This window comes from Brachionichthys hirsutus, chromosome 5 (assembly GCF_040956055.1).
Source record: "Brachionichthys hirsutus isolate HB-005 chromosome 5, CSIRO-AGI_Bhir_v1, whole genome shotgun sequence".
Taxonomy (NCBI): Eukaryota; Metazoa; Chordata; class Actinopteri; order Lophiiformes; family Brachionichthyidae; genus Brachionichthys; species Brachionichthys hirsutus.
Genome location: NC_090901.1, coordinates 5,796,974 through 5,817,592, shown reverse-complemented (window position 1 = coordinate 5,817,592; position 20,619 = coordinate 5,796,974). Strand labels below are relative to the sequence as shown.

The 20,619-nt window shown below is 45.0% G+C and overlaps 1 protein-coding gene across 1 annotated transcript; it reads left to right on the top strand.

Moving 5' to 3' along the window:
* The first annotated feature begins 2,188 nt into the window (after positions 1-2,188).
* Positions 2,189-13,307, top strand: cd82b (CD82 molecule b). Its single transcript, XM_068739380.1, has 9 exons — positions 2,189-2,212; positions 5,014-5,086; positions 5,933-6,005; positions 8,523-8,647; positions 9,384-9,458; positions 10,034-10,132; positions 10,759-10,932; positions 11,515-11,598; positions 11,999-13,307. Exons 2-9 carry the CDS (start codon positions 5,024-5,026, stop codon positions 12,074-12,076), a joined length of 771 nt encoding a protein of 256 aa, XP_068595481.1. The 5' UTR covers positions 2,189-2,212; positions 5,014-5,023; the 3' UTR covers positions 12,077-13,307.
* Positions 13,308-20,619: the final 7,312 nt, after the last annotated feature.

The following is a 20,619-nucleotide window of genomic DNA, read 5'->3' as shown; positions in this document are numbered from 1 at the left end:
ATTTACTACTTTGTGGTGTTGTGAGCTCAATGGGGAACAGGTTCAGTATTTGTTAAATGATTTTTTTTATTAAGGTTGAATTTTTATTTTGTACCTATTTCTGTGAAAGTTGGGTTTTTTGGATGTTATGCATGCAATATAATCGAGCCAAAAAAAAAAAAAAGCGTTGGCGATCGGAAGCTAATAAGGACCGAAAAAGCCTCAAAAGATCATTTTGGTACCCCGTCAACATGTTTGGCTTTCTACCTCCCGATGTTTGGCTCCCAGCTCAGCGGGATCGTCTTGGCCCCTCATCCTCTCCAGCACCGAAGGCCAGTCAAGTGATTTCAGTGACCCGTTTGGTCAATTTAACGTGAAATATTAGTGTGAATTCAACAACAAGCCTCCCGAAAATCTTCTCCAGAGGTGGTCCGTATTGTTCAGTCCTGCCCTGGGAGGGAGCGGCCCTGAGGTCGGCGTGATTGAGGGTTCGCTGTTGTGAGCCTGGCATCGACGGCAGATGTGCTCCTTACTTGGGTGAGCGTTCTGTTCGCATGGGGAACGTGAAACATGGGTGAGGTCTCCTGTCCTCTTTGAAAGTTATAATTATTCTTTTTCTAGCATTTAATTAGATGTAGCTCTCCTCAGTGACATCGTACGCCCCGACCTGCTGCTCCGTCCGGACGGGCATAGTAATTATGGCATTTACGGAAAATGTCATTCCATTTCCGTCAATACTACAGGCCTCAAATCAGCCAGGCAGGGTTTTTTAGGGGGCATAGGCCATTTGAGGGAAGGGCAGAAGACTGGTTCTCAAAGTGCAAAGTGTGTCTTTGAAATGTTCTAGAATTTGTCAGAAGTTGTATTGTTTATTTTGTCAGATGTGGACCCAGCATATATTGTACTCTTGTGAATCAGGTCAAGCTGTAAGTTGTAGCATTGTGTTCTTATGCATATATGTGCTATAGTTTACCTCAAAATGAATTGTTACGGATATCCACTATTAAATTTGCAATAAAGGACACTATTGTTCATCAAAGAGCCAAGAAATGAAGTGTTGCCTTTTGCTGTATTAGAGCTTTCCATTTCTAAAAATTTGATTTATCATTAAATAAAGATAAAGCTGAGAGCCTTCAGCAAAATGTTTGATTGGTCGGCAGAAAGCGTCCTGAAACCTAGTTCTAACATGTCTCAATGGATAAGCGTGAGACCTTTTCTGTAATCTCACCCTATGTTTAGCGTTTGGAAGCGGTTAACTTGTCATAACACGATTGTCATTTGTTCTACACACAGAGATCCCTTCTGTGCCTGTAAATGGCTTCACCAGCTGAAACCAAGTGCTTTCTCACTATTTCCAGAGTCGATGCTGATTTCTTAAAGGGGACATATTAGGCGGGGGGGGAATCACTTTTCCCATTTTTCTACACTCATATTTTGGGGGGTTTCGGGAGATTACCAACCCCAAAACTGCCAAATTAAACCATCCAGGCTCAAGGTGCCCTTGCCTTGCTCAAGGGCACCTCTACCATGCTCTGGAAGTAGGCTGGCTCGTCTCCAGCCACCAGTGAGTGCTCACATTTTGTCTGAGCTGGGACTCGAACCGGTGGACTGGTGGTCTTCACCGCTTCCCAGCCACTGCCGCCAGCAAGAAGAATAAGAGTGGATAAAGTTTCTTTTTGGTGGTAATGCTCTGGTGAAAATTTGAAAAAAAATTAAGTAGTGTGTGTGTGCTAACAAAAAGTCACCTTACCGGTTACCGTGGTAGCGTAGAATATGTGACCTTAAAGGCATGGTGCTAAACGCTATCTCAGCAAAACGGTGGATCATGTTAAATGCACTCTAAATATATTGTCTGTTTTATCAAGCAATAGGTCATTTTGTAATACTGTATATAACTGATCAGACATGAATTATTTTTGATGTTATGTTGACAAACAAAATCAAATCGAGGGGTTTGGTATCTAGAAATTTGTGCAAAATGTTGTTAAAATAAAGAATGAAAAGCCGGCTATAAATAAAAGTTTATTTTTTTACTCATCTGGAATTTTACACATTACGGGCGACGGACCGGTAACTTCACAGGACTACTTCCAAGAGAGGGTTAAATCTGTCACGCCCTCCAGGGACGTGATGACGTCACCACGCGCGCTCGGTCCTTTTATTTCCCACAGACTGTTCAGCTTTCACAACAAGCGAGGCAGGAGACGAACCCTCAACCGACTGTCTGTTCAAGGTGAGTGTTCGCGTCCCTCCTGTCTTCACACATTTAACTAGTTAAGTGATTATAAGTTCGGTTACGGTGGCCATTGTTAGTCTGCCCTTAAAACTTAACGTATATTATAAATAAAGACAAAACAACAACCCCGTACCCGACAGTTTCCTTCGCGGAACGTGTTCTCATGTATTACGAATTAGTTAATTGGTTAGATTAAATCATCCAAGGCTGAGTTCTACCACAGAATAACTGTCTCTGTCTCCACTTTAACTGTACTTGAGCCCACATAGAGACTCTACAAGGAATTCAATGCGTTTTCACATGTGTGTCGTAATAACCCTAAAGGTGTGCGCGTCACATAATTGGTTTCTTTTATTTTGGTTATTTGCATTTACTAGCCTTATATATTTATATTTTTAATGTTAGTTCTCTGGGCTAATCAACAGGGACAGACAGAATTTAACACGCTTTCGTTGTAGGATTCTGAGTTTGGCTTTGGGGCATGTGTTTTGTTGCTGCATTTACAAACGGTTTCAGTCAGAAATACAGATGTTTGTTTAATTTTCATGTCCTTTTTGTTTTGGTGCCGATGGCTGGGTTTAGTAGAATGGCACTATGGGCTTTACTGCCAGGATGACATGCTGTAGTCATAATACTAGCATATAATGATGCTTAGTGCATACATTTTGATTCAACCCGTCCTGCACTTTAACAAGCAGCAATATGGAACACTAGTGTGGCTCTACTTCAGGGGATTGCCGTTTGGCTCTGTTTGCACTTTCCAGTCCTTTTGTTCTCGCTGGAACCGATTTGTCATTTACTTTCAGGGAGTCCAGCGTGACTGGGTTTGACTCGGGAGTTTAGACAAAGATAAACCTTTAAAATGTCTCCACCGTTCATAGGACTTTCTCAGTGTGTGAGGTTAAATGGAAAGACTTTTAAGGGCACTTGTGGCTTGGCTTTTCCTCAATACGTTGGCTGCTTCAGAAGGAACTGGGTTGGGCCTGCTTTATTTATTATTAGGAATAGTTTTCAGATGGACAGACCTCAGGCTGCAAACAATGGTTGTCATAGCTAATCCTGTTTTAATCTGCACTCATGCTCACCATGTAGACATAAATACTAAAAATCTCCTTTAAGGATTAGCGACTACACAAAGCGTCAAGGAGCTGCTTATCGGTTTGGGTTTTGCACTGTGTTCTGTTTTTATAAGCATTGAACGGAGTATAAAAATGCATCTAACAGTCTAGTAATGACAGTTATGTACTATTAGAAATAATAACTTTAGCCTGAGCTATCGCTTGTACAAATCAAAACACAGCTGAACCTCAGCCAGGTTGTTGAGCAACATAACGTGCAGTATTAACGTCTCTGGGTTTGCATTTTGTTCCTCTGTGTAAGATTGGCGCTCTTGTTTTGGTTCCAGTGTGTAATTTTATTCCATTTATCAGTTATTTTAACTCTGAAGATTGGACTACCTGAAGAGAAGCATCATTTTACTGACCAGATCTTTATTTTTTTAACTGCAAAAGTGCATTAAAAGAATCATTTTAATGAGCCGGTGATGCGGTGGTGGGTGGTGTTCCTGTTACATGCCGAGTTTAGTATTTCGATTAGACTTCACTTCGTGTCTTTGTTGTCGTGATTCGTGAAATCCACCGTCAGGAAAGAAATATGTCAGATGGTCACTCAAAGATAAACGGCGCACGACATGGAGGAGCGATAACGATGACACACAATAAACAAAAAGGGCTTTCCCTTCCAAAAGGAGCTAATGCTGTTTAAATGAAACTGAACCCACACTATTAAAGGCCCGGGCCGAGCAGAACCGGGTTTTCGTTGTGCAGACCGGGAGCAGAGACATGTGATACACAGGGAGTTGTCTTCACAGGGTATTTTCAGACTCCTCCAATAACCGCAATGGCCAGTTGTATTTTTGTTTCCAGTGAAGGAAGAGGTCTGGTTGGGCTTGCGTTTCCTTTAACTCTTGGAGCGCATGTTGAAGCGCCCTGCAGAGCGTTTGGTAAAGCGTCCCTCCTGCAGGCGCTTCCTCAGAGGGCGCAAGTCCTCACCTGGACGTGCTGGACGTCTGTCAAACCCGGATGTATTTCAATGTTAGTGAGTCACAGCGTGACCGCGCTGTCTGTGGTGCGGTTGTGTGTAATCAGCCAGACCCACGTCCAACATTTGGCCTGATATAATCCATCGGATGGGCTGTAAAGCGGTGCATGCTAACCCTAACCGCCAGCATGTTGCTGCTGGTAAACACAGTTGTACAGCTGCCTGGTCTTGTTCCGCTTGTGATGACAATAACACGCCTCGCCACACGCCGCCACGGCCTCCGCTCATTCATCGTGACTACGCCACTTGCTGCTTTTGTGGCGGTCATCCCTCCACTCTGCCTCGCCACTGCGGTGAGAATTGAACTATATTCTTGAACACGAAACGCTCTCGGAAGGATAAAATGGTGTTATAAAACATTATATACACAGCTGGGCCGGTTGTTCTCTAATAAAAGTATTTTTTATTATGTAAATGTTGTCTTAAAGGGACGGGGATTAGAGCAGATCGAGCTGTTTTAGGCTGGTGGTGTTGCTTTGAAGGTTAGCGTGTGTTTAATCAGGAGCCCAACTGTGCAGATATTCCTGCTCTTCTGTGGTTCACTGCTATTAAAGCAAAGCTATTTCCAGGCTAGCCCTTATTCTTTATTTATTTATCTTTTCTCCATCTTGTGTCTGCTCTCTCTGTTTGTGTCGAGGCTATATAACAATCTGCTGTCATAGTTTAGCCAATGTATTGTGTGTGCTTCTCTCTTCCAGACCTGTAACCATGGCAAAAGGATGCATCACCGTCACCAAGTACTTTCTATTCCTCTTCAACCTCCTCTTCTTTGTAAGTAATCGCATTTCTTCACTGCTGTATGGTGGCCTTGACTTCCACTTGTTTACCTCAGACAGGTTTGCTCCGCTCCCTCAGGGGAATCCGATGCACTGATGGCGTTAGAGCTGTTTTATGTCTTCTGCGTCCTCCTTCATCATTTGCCTGCCCGGGGGCGCGAGCACAGCCGGGTCCGTTTGGTTCCTCTGACGCTGGCTGCAGCATCGAGTCCCAGGACTCTTAAAAACGGTCCCTGTGAGGACGTCCAGGACTCTCCAGCGAGACTGCGGCTGTAAACCTGGCCCAGATCGTTTGATGTGAACGCAGCTGGTGTCTAATAGGAAGCGGATGTGTGTCGGTCACTGTTTGCCCATGTGGGCAGATTAGTGGAGGCCAGGAGAAGCCAGGAAGTGGTGGGCTAATGACGGCTGGCGGGAGCTCCACAGTCCTCTAAATGAGCAGGTCTTAACTGGGGCTCTAATGACGGTGGTGGTCCGACGGGGCCTCTCATCTTTGGGTTTTGCCCCCTACTATAGTGCCCTAAAATGTCTAAACAAGGGCCCTCTTAATTACATAGCAGTTCTGCACACATCACCTCCTTACAAGGTTACAGGAAGTCAAACGGATCATTTTCTGAGGCTTTCAGACGAAATGTTTCCGGTCTGAGAGCAATTAATTTTATTTCTTTCCTTGTTTAACACTGTTCAGCTTTCTGTTCCGACAAGTCGACTAGTCGACCTGTGCTCGGCTCAGTTTTAAGTTTTCCCAGATCTGACAGATTGAAGAGGCAAATATCAGAGCTCCAGTTTTTGTTTTCCCACTCTGATGTCTGATCTGAAGTTTCCTGTTTCTCCCTCGCAGATCTTTGGAGCATTGATCATGGGCTTTGGTCTGTGGGTCCTGTTTGATAACCAAAGCTTCATTGCCGTTTTACGTAAGTGTTCTAACGCTCACACACACACACACACACACGTGCAGTCCTGTTCCTTGTTGCCGCATCAGAGAAGAGTGCTTGTCAGACCTTAAATACTCTGGGCTACTCGGCATCATTTATCTGCATAGTGTTCCATTCGAGTCATCTCCAAGGAACCTCAAAAGAATCTTTGAGCCAACGGGAAATGTGACTCACGGATGACACTTCTGCATCATCTTAAAAGCCGCCCCGCAGACACACACACACGCACACCGATAAACACATCTGTGGAGCTCATGATGAGCCAGGCTGAGGTGGCAGACTCAAATCTGCTGAGGTTTACGTTGAACTCTGTCTGATTATGGCTGTGCTAATGGCGCCTATCGATCCGCCGCCCTGACAGAAGTATAAAATCAACTGTTCTGAGAGACACGATATTTCCTTGACTTAATATCTTTTCTCAGCATAACCATTTATTGATTTAATCTGAATCTGCCGCTCTCTGTTTTTAATGCTGGCTGTCTTTGGCAAGATGAAACGGTTAAAGAGACTTCCTCTTGACTGCTGGTGTTAAGCCAGCATAGCCCCCATCAGCCCCGCCAGCTCCAGTCCTGTGTTTGTGATAATCCAGCGCGTTCCTCAAGATAGCAGCGATCCTGCCTCACCGATAAAGCCCCCATATGGGGCTGGATGAGTTTTGTTTGTACAAGCTCCTCCCTCCCTTGGATTTCCAAATGCAGTGGAAATCTCTTGCTGCCCAGTAGAAGAATGAACAGCAGGGCTGCATGCAGCCGTTTATTGACTCGGTGTCTTCCCTTCAGAAGTTGTACCATTGCCTGACCGTAAACAGGATCTGTGTGTTTCAGATACCGTTCTTTATAAGTTATAATAATACAGGCCTGTGCAGCTGTAACAATGCACCACTGGGAAAAGGGGGGCGTTTTTAATTTTAAACACCTTCATTTTTGTTTAAAGGGCATCTTTCCTTCAATATAGTGCGTTTAAACAAAAGCCAGATGTAAAAAAAGAGCCAGCTAGTGCAGCAAAGACGTACTGAAGATGATTTCTGAACTTTCCCAATGTCATGAAGGCAGGAAAGAGAACTTGGCCAGAAACCTTTTTCTTTTTTTTTTGAGGGGAATGGGGCCGTTTAACCTCTGGAGATTCAGCACAGCATTTCTGTACAGATGTTCACGTTTTAAATGAGTACATAAGGTCGACCGTGACTTGCCTTCATGCTGAATGTGTGACTCTGGTCATGTTTGTAGAAGCAACCCCCCCCCCCCCCCCCCCCTTCTCCCCCCGAGCAGCTTTATTGAAGGGCAGCATAAATGGAAAGTCCCACAGAAACCGCCCAGGGAACTATTTTAGAACATGTGGCAGAAACCTACATGGACATATGCCACATTACACAACAGCGCAGCAGCCACACATGCAGAAAAGGTGTGTGTGATTTACCATAGAGGATGGCTCCACAGTTAGCGCTGTTAGCTTTGACCTGAGGAAATGGAAGTAGAAGAGTGCTGCTAATTCTGCACGAGGAGTTGGACGTGTAGCCGAGTGAACTGGTTCAATTAAAACGTTTTCATTTCGGGGGTGCTTTTATGCTGCGTGAACGGTTTGCACTGCATTAATGTTCCGACATTAATCAGCCGGATAGAGGCAAATATCGATCCTACCTTTCAGAGGGAATAATCACGGAACAGCTTGAGATCTGCATCACATCTCTGTGGTGTTAGTAATACAAATAAGGAGCGGTCTTAAATCGCTCCATGCATCTTTTTAAGTTCTCCCGGCGACATGTGTCGCTGGTGTGTAACCCTGCTGGACATCTGTTGCTCGACTGTAATGACACGCTTTAACAGACGGCTGGATACAGAACCCACATTATTCGTGTCTGCCTCCATTTAAATGCTGCCCTGCAGCCACACGGACACTCTGCTTACACTGACGTGCTTTTAACGTTCAATTACTCTCAAACCAGCATGTCATGCACCACGCTGTTAGCCTGTGTTTGATGTGCATGTAAAAATCTTTTGTGGATTTATTGTAAACTAGAAAAGCACTCAGAGAGCGCAGACCTCCGCCAAGCAGCTCAATCCCCTCCTAACTGGATCTACACCGTAACCCATGGTGGTCTGGATCATCATCAAAAGGTTCTAGATTGTTCTCGGTATCTTTATACACAACTATGAAAAGTCAAAGTGAATCAGAGTTGATGTGTATTTTTAACTGATTTCTGAATCCATAAATGGGTTTTAATGTTAAAATGTAATATTTTTCCTGACCTCATTCTGGATCTGATCCAGATGAAATTGGATGGTGAGAACAAGAAGCCTCTTCAGCAAATAGATGGGAGTGACTATGGGATCGCTCCGGCTGGCTGGGTTGGTCAGAATGCTTGGGACTACATCAGCTGGCGGTTTTGTCTTGTCTTCATCTGTATGAAAACGGATCCGCTGTAATATCGTGAGACGCCAATGACAGGTCTTTGAATGCTGCTGACAATAAGCTAATGTTTATGTCTGTTGTCCTCAGAGGAGTCGTCGGACACGGTGAAAGTGGCGTCCTACATCCTCATCGCCGTGGGTTCCTTGTCGATGGCCATGGGCTTCTTCGGCTGCATCGGAGCCATCTACGAAATCCGTTGTCTGCTGGGTCTGGTGAGGAATTCCATTCAGCCGACGCTCCAGCGCTACAATCATACAAGTGTGGCTTATTTCCAAAAAGAGGCAGGCGTGGAGATGAGGCACTTTAAACCAGACGTGCATTTAAAAGTCATGGGGGGGGACCTCGCCACACAGGAAGCTGGATGGTCTGTACGAAAGAGAGACGTAATGGCTTTAATTTCCTGTCTTCTCTCTAATTGTGAGTCTCTAACAAAGGCATAAAATGCCCCCCCCCCCCCCCCGCCAAAAAAAAAAGTGCACACTTATAATGTTTTTGCGATCTGCTTGAGATTGTCTGGGGTTCGAACCCATGACAGATTTCTGTTGACGGTAAAGACCCTGCTTCTGTGTGAACCAGGAGCTCACAGCATGAGTGGATTTACAGATGGAGGGAGGGTGAAAAGGATAAAAGACATCGGCTCTGCATGGGGGGGGTGCATGACCTCTGCAGTGTTAAACCTGCTCGGGGTTAACTGGAAAAACTGCATTGACCCACTTCTCCAGCTGACAGAGGACCCCGAACAAACACACACACACACACACACACACACATACATGTTGATGGGCAGGATTACATTCAACAAAGAGCCGCTGGTTCTACCTGTTTAATGTTGAGCTCTACCCGTCGCCATCTGGCATATTTGGAAAGCAACAATATGAGTGAATCATAATAGTCTAATAATTATGCTGTATAATCATTATACTGACATTTTTCTTCATCCCCCCGCAGTACTTCACCTGCCTGCTACTCATCCTCATTGCCCAGATCACAGCTGGAGTTCTCATTTACTTCCAAAGAGATCGGGTAAGACGCTGGCTCTGCTTGTCCTCTACGGTATATTTTTAAGTCTTCAGTGTTTTCCCCTGTTTAAGTGTCGTTCCAAACTTGGATCTTTTTTTATTTTTTATGACTCCTGAGCCTTTGCATGTCCCGACCGCTTCCTCCTCCCACCGAGATGTTGAACATCTGTAGGGGATGTAGACGGCGGATTCTCTAATGGCAGCTTTCCACCGGGATCTCACTTCACGCCCTGCTGGGTAGTTTTGTCCTGGCAAAGCTGATTAGTTATCAATTAAGTTAATTAGTTAACAGTTTATCGCTAACTATCCCAATTAGCGTGTAAATACCGCCTCATTGGCAGAAAACAAGTATTTGGTGAAACGGTGTTTGGTTGGTTGGTTGGCAGGATTCAAAGTCCAAATTTTGGGTGTAAGCCTGAGCCAGGAAAGAACCGTCTAAATTTCACTGACCATGAATAAAGATGGGATGGCGACTGGGTCGGGCAGTGTAAACAGACGTGGGTCGGATCATCAAGCCTCGGAAAGCCAACATGAACCGGAGCGTTCCGAGCTGACGGCATCTTCTCCTCTCTTCTCCAGCTGAAGCATGAGATGTCTAACATCATAAAGGGCATGATAATCAACTACACCGGCCAGAACCGGACCACGGAGCACGCCTGGGACTACATCCAGAGGACGGTCAGTGGACTCTTCGACCCGGTCTGCACAAGCCACACAAATGTCCATAATCCAGTATAATCTACATCTGAAAGGCGCTTCTCTCTCGGTGGTTCCGTTTCTCTGCTGTTAAAAACTGTTCTTGCTGCGAATACAGAAACCGGAGCAGGCTGGGGGAACCGATGCCATTTGGGCCGAGCTGCTTTTGAACTTGGTTCTTTGAAATCAAGTGAACGATTTGGATGCATGTCCAGCCATGCAGAGATATTCTTCTGCCTCCATTATACCGGAACAAAATTTAACATTTCAGTGTTTTGAGGACAATCTAGTCTCCACTCCCTGCTGTTGTTTCAGGTGAAAGGGAGAGTTTTGTTGAGTACTTTGGATGAACGGCCAGTAAACTACTATAAAATCAGATTGTTCATTTACTTTGATTAACTTTTCTCCTCCTCCATCTCCATAGTAACATTATCTTTCTCTGTGATCACACGTTTAAATCAGATTCATTCCCTTCTATTGTGCTTTAATCGCATTACATTTAGTTTCAACCTGTCCTTTTATTATTGAATATTTGTTTTCACTCTTTCTTTTTATCCCGTTTGAATAGTGACTACAGTGAACTCCTCTTATCTCCTCCGTATCACCAGATGCAGTGCTGTGGGTGGACTGGTCCCGGCAACTGGTCTGAGAACATTGTGATCAAGAACAGCTCTCAGGACCTCCACCCTTGTTCCTGTCGGAACGAGTCTCACCCCGGCCCGGACATCAAATACTTCGGCCTGTGTGAGCATCTGTCTACGGAACCACCCGTGTTTGAATCGGTACGAAACTTTCACACCTCCCGGCTTTGCACTGAGATCGTAGATCATTTTGTAAAAGGCTCTGGATTATTACGATTTGAGTCGTTAGAAAGGATTGAAAAGCGTCTTCAGCTCAATCTAAACTCATTTTATAATGTTTAGTTTAAACATTAACAACACGTACTGTATTTTACAGACTACAGGTAGTCGATTTTGACATGAAACTAAACCCCTGTTGACCGACAACTTGGCTAACATTTTGGCTGGCGACGCTTGCGGGGTGTACCCCTCCTCTGGGAGCAAACCTGTGACCCGTAGGGCTCATATTGATATTAACAGCAGCAGCTGAGGCCAGTTGGTCGTCCATTTTGACTTGTTCCGACACCAGGAAGGATCTGTTCTGCGTGTTTTGGAGGCATCGTTCTCTTTCTGGGCCGTGTTATTCTTCCTCTCACCGGATCAGTCCAAAGCTAACCGCAGTGTTTTGAAGAGACTTGTTTGTGTCCGGCTGGGATCACGGCACCATTCATCTCCCCTCTGCATGACCTGCAGCCCCCCCTCGTTCCATGTCTCTCTTAACCTTCCTCTTCTTCTCTCTCCTAGGGCTGCATGAGTAATGTGGAGAAATGGCTTCTGGACAACTTTGGCGTTATCCTGGGGATCTGTGTGGGCGTGGCCGTCGTGGAGGTTCGTACGGTTTCTGCTCTGCGTTAAATATGTGTTCCTGACCTCATTCTGGATCAGATCCAGAAGACGTTTTTCATGATAGTTCATATCATATTTTGAGTGAATTGAATGAATATTTTACAATATATGATTTTTTTTTTAAAGCCTCCATTGTAAGTAAATGAGAGAATCCGGATCGGTCTTAACGTTTAATGGGATCTAAATTAGATTTGTTTTCCATCCATTAGATTTTCCGTAATCCTGCTAACAATCGTTGTCAAAAACAGAACCTCCCTCGCAAATTTGAAGCCAAACCTTACGGAAATTCTGCAGGAATTCGAATTTTAACGGAATTCTTCCTCTGTGTTTGTATATTTAATGTTCTTCTCACTCTGATAGCCAACATCTTTATCTCCTGCAGCTCCTCGGGATGATTCTCTCCATGTGTCTGTGCAAGAATGTCGTCCAGGAGGATTATACCAAAGTCCCAAAGTACTGAAGCGCGATCCAGCCTCACTCCACGCCGATGGACGGACTCGTCCTCTCTGCCTTGTGTCACATTCTTAGGAACGCACTCGAATCAAGACAGCTGTTCTTCCCCTGCAGCTGCAGCTGTGCAAATGTCTCACACCCTCTGCCCCCCAACACACACACACACACACACGGTCCTATGAATTGATCGATGGAATCCTTGTGGTTCGATCCTTTGCCGATATTCCCTTTTGTGATTCGTTTTCCTTGGCTGACCTGAGTGAAGCGCTGAACACGGTAGTGGAGTCAAAGCTTTAGTGACCTTCGGTCAGCTGAGGGAATCTGCAGATTCTGGGGCACAAGACATGGGGAAGCTGGGCTGAAGCTGGGCTGAAGCTGGGCTGTTTCATCAGCTCTCTGTAGCCAGTATCCCTGATCTTCACCTCACTCTATCCCCCCACCGTCGCCACCTCCTGCCTCCGGCTGTCCATCTGTTATCCTCCCCCGACCCCCCCCCCCCCCCTGTCTTCCTATCGGGGGTGTCTAACCGGTGACCAGCAGCTTTTTTTTTTAGTTTTCCATGAAGTAAGTGCGTGTGATGTGCTGAGTGAGTATTTTCTTACGTGTAGTTTTTATATATATTCTCATGATGTCTTTGTTTTTTTTAACAACTGTACATTTGACTTTGGCGAGGGATTGTAGAATGTGTAGTGCTTATTCAGCAAAGTATATGGGAAACTTTTTGCCCACATGTTCTTGTTTCAGAGCCCAGTTTCCTGCCTGTTGTCTATGATGTAAAGAATGTGTCTGCCGCAGCAGCCGGTCGGCATTAGGTCCGAATCGGAGTAAATGTCATCATCGCTGAGAGCATTTTCCTCATCCTCCCTTTCTATCTCAACCGCGGTTTGCTTCCATTTGATTTCAAACGTGTCACGGTTGAACCGAGGGTTAACTCGGTGGGTCGATTGCACTTTTATGTGGTTGTTAGATTTCATGTCGTCTCGCATGAGTCGTCTCAAATAATGTTCTTCATGCTTTTTTTACGCAAGGTGGAAAATGAAAACACTAATTTATGACCTGCCAAATTGAAAGATTAATTTAAGTTAAAGAGAGATGAAGGCTTTTTTACTGTGTGGATTTTTACAAAGAAAATTTTATGATTCTGTTTAGTAAAAAAAGAATATTTGTAGAAGTGTACATGTTTATTTGAAAATAAGTATTCATTTGTATTATTGAGAATTCTTAATAAACTTGAACCCACGAGGATCTGTTGAGCTCTTTCATTCCGAGCAGTGGGAATTAAAAAAAAACAGGTTTATTTTTGTTCCTTTGGTTTGTGCTTCAATCATCCAGCAGGTGGCAGTAGAGAACTTTGAAGCTTGAAATGAGTTTATCGCTTGATTCAAATAGTTTCTAGCTGCAGGCTTGGTTCAGGTTGTGCAGAGGGGATTATTTACTTCACAATCTTCCCACTTCTACACCTCTAAGATAATTATTTTTTATTTGTCTTCTCACATCATTTTAGACATTTCCCTGTGGCTGAACTGGATTATTTTTTTATGCAGTAAATATGGAAGTGGATCTTCATGATGTCATGAAGTTCATACATTACAACAATCAGCAAGGACCACTGTTGACACTTATTCTTGTCCAAGATGACAAAGCACACCCCGATTCTTACGTCAGATTATTTCTGTTTTCCTTGAGATTATTCTTCCTGTGCGCAAAAATGAACAAACCGAGGTAATCCAATAAAGCTTGATCTTTTGGATAATTTCAACTCTAATCTTTTCTTTTCCCTGTAATCTAAAATTACAAATTCTTATCTCAGATGAGAAAAAGAGCACCGTGGAGAAAATTAGATTATATACCTTTAATTTAACCTTTAATATATGGATTCATACTCCATTGTATCCCCTGATTTTTATTCTTAGTCTGTCTTGACTGTTTTATGTGCCTTTCACCCATTTAAAGTTCAACGGAAGGAATAGAATGAAGTTACGGAGGAGAGGAAGAAGGCAACGAGGACAGCGAAAAAGATGCGACAAAGACCCAGCGGGAGAACCGTTACGGAACCTCCTCACAGCCACCAGGAGGAGTCCTCCTCTTCGTCTCCTCTCCTGTAAGTACGAATGTGATCTGCTGTGAAAGCACCGAAAATGTCTGTTTCTGGTTCATTTAGAGAATCTAATTACCAATAATAGTCACTTGGCCGATAAAGGGTTAAACCTATTAGCCTAGTCGATCCATCTTTTAATGTACGCTAGTTAAATGTGATGTTTCATATCTAGTGACAAAGAAAACAGTTAATGCTGCAGTCGTGGTTAATGCCAGGTCACACACACACACACACACACACACTAGCCAGGTCAAACACAGTGAGGAAGGAAAGCTGCCTGTTTTTTTTGCCACATCAACGTCACTCAGTAGATCCACAGTGGAGGAAGTGGGACGGATGATTGTCCCACTGAGACCGAGTGGGATGAAGACGTCCATGCATTCAGCTGCAGCAGAACATCCTGATTTGGAGAACGGGTCTCTTGAGGATGTGTAAAACGTTTGGAATGTTGCCTTTTTTTTCCAGAGAGCATGCCTGCGTTTTCCAATCCTGCATGAAGCTCATGCACGTAAATCAGATGCGTGTTTCTCTCTAACTGCCTCCTTATCAATGTGGTTTTTGTTAGCTCTCCGCTCCATTGTTGCTCATCCACCACAGAAGAAGAGCATCCTGTTTCCGAGCATGTTCAGGCAGCACCCCCCACATGCCCCTCCGTCACCCGAACAATGGGCCCCACCTCCACCTGCGTGGACCCTCACACAGTCCTTCCTGTTTTTAATGTCTCTCAGGGATCACACGCAAACACTCGGCTCGCTCGCACGTGTCCGTCTGCTAGTTACGTGTAACAGCGTAACCAGCCGGGTCTGGGACAGATTACTTCCAAGCCTGAGAAGCTCTAATCAGAAATGAGCTGTATGAGTCACAGCCCCCTCCCCCGGCACCCCGCCACGAGATGGAAAAAGGACGAGACTCATTCCATTAGCTGTTTAAATTGTTTCTATGATAGGCTCAGCGGCTGCAGGTCAGACGGTGTCAACTGCTTCATTTCCTGCCAGCAGCTCGTAGGATCCCGACCCTGCAGTGAAGGATGTACCAGCGGACACAGACCCCCCCCCCCCCCGCCCGCCAAATTTCATTTGGATCAGATCCGGATTGCAGATATTATCAATATTAACAAAAATAAAATGGGGAATGAGCTGCTTGGTGGAGGTCTGTGCTCTAGTTATTGGCTCTGTGCCGGGATAGGCTCCGGTCCCCTGAGACCCTTCACCGGCTAGGCAGGTTACAGAAAACTAAGAGGGACAGAACAATGAAAATCATCCGGTTTCTATGGTAACATGCCATCTTTAAGGTGCTGGCATCTGCTCTTTCTTTGCTGATTGCTTATTCTCTGCTGGTTTGGTATTTATGTGTGATGCTGTAAACTATAATAAGAGCGTGATGAGAGGAAAACGCTATCGGGGGGGGGGGGGGGGGCTCCACTGGCGGACCCGAGTGCTGCGCCGCGATCCGTCCCCGCAGACGACAGGAACAACTGTAGTTAACATCTTTATCTTCTCATGATCACGCCCGCGGCGGTGCTTGAGATGATAATTACCTCTCATATCTCACAGCCACGCTGTCGTCCTTTGTGTTACGTGGTGCACGCTGCTGTTGTATCAGCCCACAGGGTTCTGTTGCCACATCCCCGCGTTGTGTGTTTGTGACTGTGTGTGTTTGGTACTTTGCTCCTCTGGCTGAAGCTCGTTGACCGATGGCGAAGCCTCGCAGCACCTTCGGTGCGGCTGGCTGTTCTTCTTCTTTACCATCCCTGTTCCATCGATCTCCTTCTGTTTCTCTTTCCTCTCTGCACCATGGCACATTAACACACACACAGACACACACACACACACACAAAGTAAGATCCACCACTTGGAGAGCGCTGCTGCTGCTGCTGCTGACTCCGTGCCAAAGCTGACCGTAGCAGATGGAGGATGGAGAATGTGCGTTTTCCACTTCCTGCATGGAATCTGTTTTCAGCAGCTCACTGAGACCAAAGGTGAAAGGGAGAGACATTCTTCCAGCTTCCGTTGCTGCGTTGGGTTTTGATGGAGTAACTGTGGGGGCTTCTCCAAAATGACAAACAGTTTACGCCATTAAACCTGCAGTTGGTCCGCGGAGTCGATTAATGTGCTGGCTGATAGAATCTTTGCCGATCTCTAAATGAGACGGACGTAAATGTAGAGGAATTGCAGCTTCCGAGTAAAGTACAGCCGTTGAGTCGAGGCCCAGTCACGGCTTATAACAGCTAAGGTTGAATATAAAGAGCTTTTTTTTTAATAGATCGATCCTCTTCCTATCATCATTTTTCCAGAAGTAATTCCCTCCTCATCAGGAATGCTCCGGCTCCGCCACACATCTTTGTCCTCCCAGTCCAGCCCAGTCACTTTTCCTTTCCCTCGCGCTCTGTGTGTGTGTGTGTGTGTTTTTTTTATTAATCCTATCTGCGCTTCAGCGCCAGGAAAATGCCCCGGGAGTACTCGGGAGTATGGGAACGCTGCTCCGAGCCACTGGAGAGTAAGGAGAAAGGGAACGGTCTCAGAGCCGGTGCGTGAGAGCCGCGGCTCCTTCAGGAGACGTAAAGCGAGGCGTTCCGAGTCTATGAGGCTGTTTGGGTTTGGTGCAGCTACAGCAGCATCCATTAGTCACGACGGACCAGGTTCTTCTGGAGCCATGTCGCACTAATTCAGATTCCCTGATATTGGCAGGACTCAGTCATGATTAAAGAATGAGCATGTGTGGTGTGGAGACGGCTTCTGGCACCGACTCCCCACTGCCGAGCCAGAATCCCCTTTGTTTCATCGTAGGCCATGCAAATCTTAATCAGACGATCAGACGATCGAATGTTGCTGTTATGATGTCTAAGCCGGATTCTGTTGGGCAGCGGCTGCTCTCATTCACGAAGTGTGCAAAATGGAAAACCCGGGCCTTTCTGTTTGACCCGGCAGCTTCCTGTCGGCTCATGTCTTCGTCTCTGGACGCCCATCCTCGACTCTCGGAGTGAAAATCTTCCATGCTTTTTGGAAATGCAAACATCCTGTCTTTCTTATGCTTTTCAACGATGCACTCTGACACACATACCCCAAAATGTTTTTGTGTGTGTCATTTTGAGTAATAAACTGTCATTAGGAGGCGACGGGCTTCACGCGTCTGAACTGGTGCAGGATTCTCTCTCCTGATGCGAAAGAGCTCAGAGTTGAGCTCTGGCTGGACGTAATGAAAGCAGGGGAGACTGTGTTGTCTTTTATGTTCGTTAATGAGGTACATTTTTGCTTCTGTGTATAATTAAAAGGAGAGGCAGGAGGCGGGGGGGGGAGGGGGGGGGGCAGAGCGGATGGCCTTTGATGCATATTCTCGGGTGCTGATTAGAGAAGCTATGCTAATCAGATGCATTGACGGTCTGATATGGAGAGCAGCATGTCCCCTGCTGTCTGCTCCGTCCGTCCCTTCCACCCGCTCCCCTCTTCCTCACGTTCTTATCTCTTCAGCGCAGAAAGAACAACAGAATAAAACAGCAGGGAAGCCAACCTTTGCCACCAAACGTTGGATTGATCACAGTGTTTTTTTTTAAGATCAAGCACTTCTTCAAAACACACAGCATCTTGGGGTTCGGGTGAGGCAGGCAGCTTGGATTCATTATTACAATCAATTACAAATAAGCCACTCCCGACAGTCGGCTCAACAATAAGCAGTGCATCCGTCTGTCACTTGCAGCTTCCCTATGTGTCTGAAGTATGGTGGCGTGCGTGCGCCAGGAAATCCTAAAGGATCTACGGAATCTCTGGCAGCGTGAAAAGCTGCAGGGACAGGAGAAGGCCCAGATGTTTCTACTCGCACGCTTAAAGACGAGTTCGTGGCAAGGACATCTGAAGCTTTCAGCTCTGCTGACCTCAGAATGAAACTCTTAAGCCACCAGTAGAGGACTTAAGTGTAAATATCCTTCTCATGAAAGGGAAAGTTGTTGAAGAACTGTTACCTAATTCTCTTCTCTTCTTTTACGGGAGAATGTGGACGAGTTAAACGAGGGGTAGGTGTAGAAATAGGAACAAATGTTTTTAGAATACTAGGAAAGCGCAAACCCTCCACCAAGCAGCTCATTCCCCCTCCTAACTGGATCTACACCGTCCACACGGTGATCTGGATCATCATCAAAAGGTTCTAGATTGTTCTTGGTATCTTATCAGATTATTTTTTGTATCCAGACGCTCTCAAAATTTAATGAGATCCAAGTTAGACCAAGACCCATCTTCAGATTTTATTTTTCATCTAGAGTCATCCAGTAGTTTTCCACTAATCCTGCTAACAAGCAAACAAACTGCGTCAAACACAGAACCTCCTTGGCGGGGGGTAATCCAGAGTTACACCAAGGTTTTGAAGGAAACGCTTGAGACTGGAGTGGAGGTGTGGGTGGAGGTGTTTGCAGCCAGACTCAAGTGGTCCCTATTAAGCAGAAGTGTGTCTGCGTGTAGCTGATCCGGTTCCAGTACAAAAAAGGCTGGACTGTACTAACGGCCTCCCCCAAGCCACACTCTCAGTCGCATTAGTTGACTGCAGTCTCAGAGTCGTGACAAGAAAGAGTGAGGAGAAAGGAGATCAATACAATACATTTATAGATTTATATATGTGTGTGTATATATACTTACACACAACTCTCTCTCTGTCTTTCTCTCTCTCCGAAGCCGACCGTTCTTTTTTTAAATGTCCATCTTGAGCTCCATGAGTGCAAGGCTCCGTCGGTGAAGTATTGTTGGACTATTTTAAGACTTTCTGGGGGCTTGAGCAATATTTCCTTCTGTCATTTACCTGGCTCAGGCCCAGATAATAACCAGCCAGCTGGACAGGATGAGTAAACCACCTTGTCCTTTGCAGACTACTCATCCAATCACATGCCTGCTCCTGAGGATCCAGCCAATCACTGGACCAGACGGAGGAGACACGGGAGACCAGTTGAGCCCTTTTATGAGGACATACCAGACCAAGAGGGGGGGGGGAGGACAGAGGAACACTGTCTTTCATGGGTCATTGGGGATCGTGCGCTTCTATCCGAAGGCTATTAAAGGTCTCCATGGACGCTCTCACAGCCTGAGGGTGGGAGAAACAACACCTCGGAGGGAGGAAAAGGCTTAACCCCTGCACCCCCTTCCTTTTTTTATACTTCATATTTCAGCGGTTATATTTCCAGCTAGCGCAGACTCCTGCAATCCAATGACCTGTCACCTTCACGGCTGTAGTAATTCTTGAATTCAGCAGTGAAGACAGGCAGTATAATCAGAGATTCCTGGACCCTCCCGGGGTCAGTGTTCGGTCCTGCTGTTTTTTTACTCAGCAAGCAGCTGCAGGCATAAGTCGAATCCTACTGACCTTTGCTGCCTTTACAACATGCGCCCCCACAAAAAGTAAAAGCCTGCCGCATCACTGGTAAGAATACGACTCCCATAAACTAGCGGGGGATCGACTCCACCACAGGGAGTAAGAGGTAGGGGTGCAGAGAACGTGCTCCTAACTGAATTGTGCTTTTTAAATTGAGCTCCCCATTTCCTCAGCTTGTTCACCGTGATTCTCCTCCCTGTGCTATTAACTTAGAATATTAAAGGTGCTCCTTAAGCAATGAGTCTTCACAGGGGTGCTTGGAAAAGAATTAATAGCTCCAAGAAGAGGCCTTTTCATCTTTGAGCGGAATGTGGCTTGACAAATGGGATGAGGAAAATAAAATGTTTATTATATGAGTAGTATAATAAATGCATCAAAAGATCTGCGTTCAAAGTTACTGTTCTAAAAACATATTAGCCATATTCAGAGTCTCAGACCATAATGTTTAACTATCAGATGTTTGATCAATTTTACTTCTGCATTAATGTGTAGCTATAATTTACCACATTTGGATAGTTTGATCTACATCAATGCATCATATTCTAACCGATCACCAGCGTGGCGTCTTGTTCCCGTGGGAACCGATTAAAATTCGGTTTCAAGAACTCTGAAGAAAAAAAAAGAGGCTGTTTTCCATTTTGTGAAAATGCATTTCTCAGATAATCCAATAAGATAAATGGAATTATCCTATGAAGTAGGGCATTGTTTCCTCATAAAAGATATCGAACCAGTTTCAAATTTCAGCATCCAATTTATTTTTATTGGACAAGAATATTAGCAATGATTGCAATCTGTAGAGTAATTATTAACTATCATCATCGGATGAAAATTAACGGGTGTCTTGTATTCATGTTTGATTATTGGATGCATGCGGAATCTAGCAGGTGAATAGTCTGATAATCTGAAATATAGCTCGGAAGCTGGCGTAAACTGCGCTGTTGTTTTCAGATTTCTTTTTAGTTTTTCACTAAAATCTTTATGCAGATAAAAATTTTTTACAACTTCCAGGTACAGGTCAGATTTAAACATTCAATTTAAAAAGATTAATAAATAATCCAATTGGACCGTCAAGTACTTTAACATATTATCAAGTAAAATAAAAA